Source organism: Henckelia pumila, chromosome 1 (assembly GCF_033568475.1).
Source record: "Henckelia pumila isolate YLH828 chromosome 1, ASM3356847v2, whole genome shotgun sequence".
NCBI classification, from domain to species: domain Eukaryota; kingdom Viridiplantae; phylum Streptophyta; class Magnoliopsida; order Lamiales; family Gesneriaceae; genus Henckelia; species Henckelia pumila.
Genome location: NC_133120.1, coordinates 14,638,416 through 14,645,147, shown reverse-complemented (window position 1 = coordinate 14,645,147; position 6,732 = coordinate 14,638,416). Strand labels below are relative to the sequence as shown.

Sequence of the window (6,732 nt, the reverse complement as noted above, 5' to 3'; positions counted from 1 at the left end):
ATGACATGAAATCTAGCTAGAACTTTGAAGCAACAACTTCTGGACCTCCTTAGGCTCTTGCTCCAGCCAGTGTGGTTGGTGGACGGCGGCGGCGGTCGGAAATGCGCAAGAGAGGGAAGCCGACGGGTTGAGAGATTTGGGAGAAATTAGGGCGGCGGGTTGAGGGAGTTGGGGTTAGGGTTTTAATTTTTGTGTTGTGTTTAAGATTTAGGAATATAAGTGTGTGCATGTATGTATAAGTATGTGTGTATGTAGGGTTTAAAAGTGCTACTCACAACTTATAAAAGTGCTACTCTTTTTATTACAACTTTTGGCCATATTTAACTTTGCACCTTCAAAATTCCTAAGTTTGAAAATCCCAAAATTAAAATATTTAAATGAATTTTACTAGTCCAAGTTTAAAAATGCTAATTTTTTAAAAAGTCTAAAAATAAGCTCAAGGATGCAATAAAATCGATTTTTGACGCCCGAAAAATCTAAAAATCAACATTTTATCTATTTTCCTCCATTCCTCACAAATATTAACTCTTGAAATAAAATCTAAGAATTTACCGCCAAAATCCACCATCACCGCATGCTGGAACCGAAAGTCACTGTACTCAAAGCATCTCAAGGATAATTAACTAAAATACTTGAGCAACTTAAAATTTAAAGGAATTTAAAGCGACTAAATCCAAGAAATAAAAAATTATAAATTTTAAAACAAAATTAGTCATGCAATCCAAATTATGGAATTCCAGGCGCTACAGATTTGTTGAGTCTGAAGTAAGGCACGATGTCTATCGACGAGTATCAGCAGAAATTCTTTGAGCTATTGTCATATTATCCGCATATTGCTGCCAGCTCCATGGAGAAGTATGATCTTTTCCTTTAGGGTCTTAGTCCGGATATACATGACCGTGTTGTTGTTGGTGACGACATGACTTATGAGGGTCTGGTTAGCTGATGTCGTTAGGCGGAGGACAGTCTTCGACATAACAGGTCTTTTCTCTCATCTAGAGCAGCAAGTTCTTTGGGTCCGAGGACTCAGTCTTTCAAGAATCATAGTGTATCTTCTTCTTATTATTCTGGTTCCGGTTCAGGTGGTGTTCACCACTTTGGGAAGAAGAAGGGATAGGGTAGTGTGCGACGTGTGAAGGTCGTCATCCGACGAAGAAGTATCAAAGGACATGAGCTTTTTTTTGCTGTGGCGAGGTTAGCCACATGAAGAGAGATTGTCCACAGGCTTCTGGAGGACCAACATCTGGTTCTTGCCCTCAGTCTTCCGTTTCTCAAAGGCCGTAGGGACAGTATATTTGGGAGAACCAATCAGAGGCCACGTATTTCTTGGCAGGTGTGGGGACCTCGGGTGCTAATCTTAATTCTCATTGGGCAATTAAACTTAGTAAAGTTTAAGCAAAGAGCTAAGCAAACAACATTTTTTTTTCTTAAACCGGGGTGCGCTCGAGCGGTCAATTATTACCGCTCGGGCGCTCCCTAAAATTTTTTCGGGCAGAAAGTTGGCATGGGGTTGCGCTCGAACTGCAAAATCTTGCAGCTCGGGCGCTCCCTGTTCCAGCCTTAAATCAAAATAATAAACCATCAAAGCTTTCCCAGAACTTCAAGTCCTTAATCTTTCATACCAATACATCAATTGTTCAAACATAAACATGCTATTCAAGTCCGAAATCTGCATAAATACATATACCAAGTGACAAGTATAATCACATGCATTTCTTACATCAAGTAGAAGCTTAGATACATCAAAATGCTAGAGTATACCATGTACTCAACAAGTATTCTTGAACATATCAAGTACACTTAACATCTAAGCATGCTTGACCAACATCTAAGGAGCAAAACATCTTCTAAAACCCGAGATCTCCACTTCTATGACTTCTTCTCGAGCTTCCAAGCTAAGTCTGACTCGCTTAAGCTTCAACATGATGCAATGCACACATAAAAGTAAAACCTCAGCCGGATAACTCCGGTGAGAATAAATCTCAGTATGAATGACATATATATAAAACATATAAACATATCAAATCAATATTCTACTATCACAAATCACAATACAGGATGAGGGTTAAAGGATTCAAATCTCAAAGAATCGATATTTTTATAAATCATCTCACTGGGATCTCGGGAATAGAATATGGCCATAAATCAAGCCTCCCACCTACGCTCCCTCTTGGGGTGGTAACAAGCTCTTATTCCCTGGACTGTGAACACTATATTGGGAATTCCGACAATAGGAGTCAAATCTCATTCCTAGCCTCCCATATATAAATCCACCACGTCCAATATTTTATTTTCGATTCTGCTTTCAGGGTTTTGAAAGAATTATGTCTCAAGAGGTTGACATTCAAACTATATAAACAACCTACCACATTTAGATCACCCTTAACAATCAATAAACATCAATCTAAAACAATCAGGCACGCCCAAGCGATAACATTCATCATATATTACATCAAATCATATAAGATCAATTAAGCATGTAAGTATGTGATTTGGAAAACACACCTTGCTAGTTGCTCAAGTTTGATTCAACTTCAAACCATTAGAACTCATCGACTCGAACTCGATATCTTTCAACTTAAATCTGAATTGAAGTGTTTATAACTCAAATATTAGCATTCAATCTCATGTAAATCTTACAATTGCTTAAACACTTAAAAACTTGATAATATAACCGAAATTCAAACCGACGGCGTAGCAATTCGAAACCGATGATTCTAAAAACTTAAACATCATTCCAACATTGATATCTAACTCATATCAATATCATTTCATCACTACAAATTCGAATCCAACATCTCCATTTTTCAGAAATTTATCAAACGACAACTGACGACGTAAAGGCTCGAATTCGATAATTCCAAAATCATAATCATCAATATTATCACCATCTATACACCATATCATATTCATTTCAATCCATATCAAACGAATTCAGCAGCCCCATAAGTCCAGAATTTTCAGAAATATTCAATAAATGAAAAACATGTCCAAACGACGATCTTTTCGCAATCCGACTTAAATATGCTATCGTCATATAAACTAGAACACGTTTATACAATAAAATCTTAATTCTAACAATATTTCCAAAATTAAAACATCATAGAATTTAGTCAAATTTACGTCAAAGTGTAGCACTCGAAGCCATGATTACAAATATACGATCTAATTGAAATTCTACCGGGCGGATTAAATTCTATCAATTTTTGGAATGAAAGAAATAGGCCATTGAAGCTTTCTCTCGAATTTCTGCTGCATATTCTGATGGCTTCCAAGCACTATACTTGTTTTTATAGAGTATGCGAAATGTCTTACTCACTTGGAAAAATTGCACTTTAGTCCCCAAGTTCTTAACTATTTGCGATTTGGTCCTTAATCATTATTCAACTTCTAATTAAATCCTTTCCTATTCCAAACTCAACATTTAAATCTTAATTCCCATAAATAATCAATTCAAATAATTTATTATTTTAATTTAATAATTCCGGAATTTAAATCTCAATATCCGTAAATTCTCAAATTAAATATTTTCGACTCAAAAATTAAATCTCTAATTCCGTAAATTCTCCCATTAATATGTTCCCAAATTTGGAATTTAAATCTCAAATTTTGTAATTAATAACTTAATATTTTCAGGTCCTTACAACAGGTGTTTGCGCTGAGTCATGATCAAATTCAGTAGGATAATGAGAATATTATCGTAGGTACATTTCTTCTATGCGGCATTCCTGCATTCGTTCTCATTGATACCGATGCATCACATTCTTTCATTTTTTCACGGTTTGTTAAGCGTCATAGATTGTCGTATGTGTCTCTAGACGTAGTGGTTTCTGTTTCTAACCCGACTGGTCATTCTGCTTTAGCTAAGCGATTAGTCTTGGGTTTTCCTTTAGTATTCGAGGGTTCTGAGATAGCGACAAATCTTATGATTCTAGCGAAGGATATTTTAATTGTATCTTGGGTATATATATGTTGACTGCGTATAGAGCTAATGTGGACTGCTATCAGATGATAGTACAGTTTCATCTGGTTGAGGACAATAACTGATTTTTCTATGGTGAGGGAGCGCAACCCCCTATTCCTTTGGTATTAGCTTTGAGAGCTTGCTGGGCTTTGGAGGCAGGTGGGGAAGGCTACATTATCAATGTTATTGATGCATCCATGGGGTTAGGGCTCTTGAGGATATACCAGTTGTCTATGAATACCCAGATATTTTTCTCGATGAGATTCCAGGGTTTCCCCCTATCCGCGAGGTTGAGTTCAGCATTGAGCTCGTTCCAGGGACGACATCGATTTCTCGTGCACCTTATCGTCTAGCTCCATCAGAGATGAGAGAGTTGCAGCAGCAACTGCAGGATTTGTTGGACAAGGGATATATTCGTCCAAGCGTTTTGCCTTGCGGAGTGCCACTGTTATTCGTCAAGAAGAAAGATGGTTCTATGCGTCTCTGTATCGATTATAGGCAATTTAACCGAGTGACGATTAAGTACAAATATCCTTTACCGTGAATTTATTATTTGTTCGATCAGCTCCAGGGTACTTCAGTGTACTCCAATATTGACTTGAGAACATGATATCATCAATTACAAGTTCATGATGTGGATATTTCAAAGACTGCGTTTCGTACAAGGTATAGTCACTATAAGTTCTTAGTGATGCCTTTTGGTTTGACAAACGCACCAGTAGTGTTCATGGATTTAATGAACAGGGTTTTCTGAGATTACTTGGATAGGTTCGTTGTAGTTTTCATCGGCGACATTCTGATTTATTCCCGCAATATCGAGGAGCATGCTCAGCACTTGAGAGTTGTACTGCAGATTCTTTGATAGAGGTGGTTTTATGTCATGTTCAGAAAGTGCGAGTTTTGGATTGATCGAGTAGTGTTTCTAGGTCATGTCATTTCTCGGGATGGTGTTTCAGTAGATCCGAGTAAGACGGAAGCTATTTTGAATTGGTCGCGTTCGAAGACAGCTTCTGAGATTCGTAGTTTTTTGGGTTTTGTAGGATACTACCGACGATTCATCGAGAATTTCTCACGGATTTCCCGACCATTGACACAGTTGACAAGGATGGATGTTACTTTTGTCTGGTCCGCGGAGTGTGAGCATAGCTTCGATGAGTTGAGGGGACGTCTGACTAGCATTCCTGTGATTTCTTTGCCATCGAGTTTTGGTGATTATGTGGTTTACACAGACGCATCTCTCCAGGGTTTGGTATGTGTGTTGACATAGAATTGGCATGTAATTGCCTATGTTTCTAGGCAGCTGAAGGCTCACGAAGGGAATTATCCAGTGCATGACTTAAAGTTTGCGAAAATAGTGTTTGTACTCAAGATTTGGCGACATTACCTATATGGTGAGAGTTTAGAGATTTATTGTGATCATAAGAGTTTGACTTATTTGTTCACTCAGGCAGAGTTGAACATGAGGCAGCGTCATTGGATGGGTCTTCTTAAGGATTATGGTCGTGAGATCAAGTATCATCCGGGTTCTGCGAACCTAGCTGCAGATGCGCTCAACCGTAATTTTTATGTTAGTACTTTCATAATAGAGCTGTGTCTAGTGTTGTTCATGAGTGGTGTTCTTTGGGTTTCACTTTTCGCCACAAGGGAGATCACAAAGGGATTCGAGCATTTTCAGTGTTAGCCGATCCGACGTTGTTTGCTCGTATCCGAGAAATTCATCTTTCTGATCCAAAGACGCAAAGGTTAGCCAGGCATGCTCAGAGACACAACACATTTGGCTTCCATTTTCAGTCAGATGGTTTGTCATTTTCATCTAGAAGAGCGGTTGTGCCTGATGATTCATCTTTGCACGAGAAGATTCTGTCTCAAGCTCATCATAGTAGATTCAACGTACATCCAGATAGTGCTAAGATGTACAAGGATCTATGTACCAGATTCTTGTGGAAAGGGATGAAGCACAATGTTTACAATTTTTTATCCCATTTCCTTGTTTGTCAGCAGATATGACGGAGCATCGTCGATCGGGTGATCTACTGCATAGTTTGGAGATTCTTGAGTGGAAGTGGGAGCATGTGACGATGGATTTTGTCACCCATTTTCCAATGTCTTCTAGACAGTGTGATGCCATTTGGGTTGTGGTGGACAGATTGTCCAAGTCCGCTCATTTTCTTACATGAAATCGCAAGTTCAGTTTTGATCGCATAGCTAGATTGTACATCCAAAAGATTGTGTGGTTGCATGGAGTGCCACTGAGTATTGTCAGTGACAGATATCCGAGGTTCACCTCACAATTTTGGGGAAGTTTTCAACGTGCTTTGGGTATCACTTTGAGTATCAGCACAGCATATCCTCCAGAGACTATTGGTCAGTCTGAAAGGACTATTCGAACATTATAGGATATGCTGAGTGTTTTAGTGATGGATTTTGGGTTATCTTGGCAACATAATCTGCCGATGATAGAGTTATCTTATAACAATAGCTATCATCGTAGTATTGGCATGGCACCGTTTGAGGCTCTTTATGGTCGCCGTTTTCGAACGCCCTTATTCTGGGATGAAGTAGGGGAAAGACTAGTTGAGGGACCAGAGTTGATTCAGCAGATTGTGGATAAAGTTGAACTGATCAAGAAGAGGGTCAAGATTGCACAGAATAGGTAGGCCAGCTATGCAAACACTAAGCGTAGACCTTTGCATTTCGAGCCAGGAGAGCATGTTTTCTTGCGAGTTTCACCTTTCCAAAAGGTAATGAGATTTGGTCTCAAGAGAAAT

The 6,732-nt window shown here is 38.7% G+C and overlaps 1 protein-coding gene across 1 annotated transcript; it reads left to right on the top strand.

Annotated features, from left to right (window-relative positions):
* Window positions 1-5,069: 5,069 nt before the first annotated feature.
* Window positions 5,070-5,971, top strand: LOC140859929 (uncharacterized). The gene is made up of 2 exons (XM_073262559.1): window positions 5,070-5,213; window positions 5,537-5,971. The coding sequence occupies exons 1-2, from the start codon at window positions 5,070-5,072 to the stop codon at window positions 5,969-5,971; spliced, it is 579 nt and encodes a 192-aa protein (XP_073118660.1).
* Window positions 5,972-6,732: the final 761 nt, after the last annotated feature.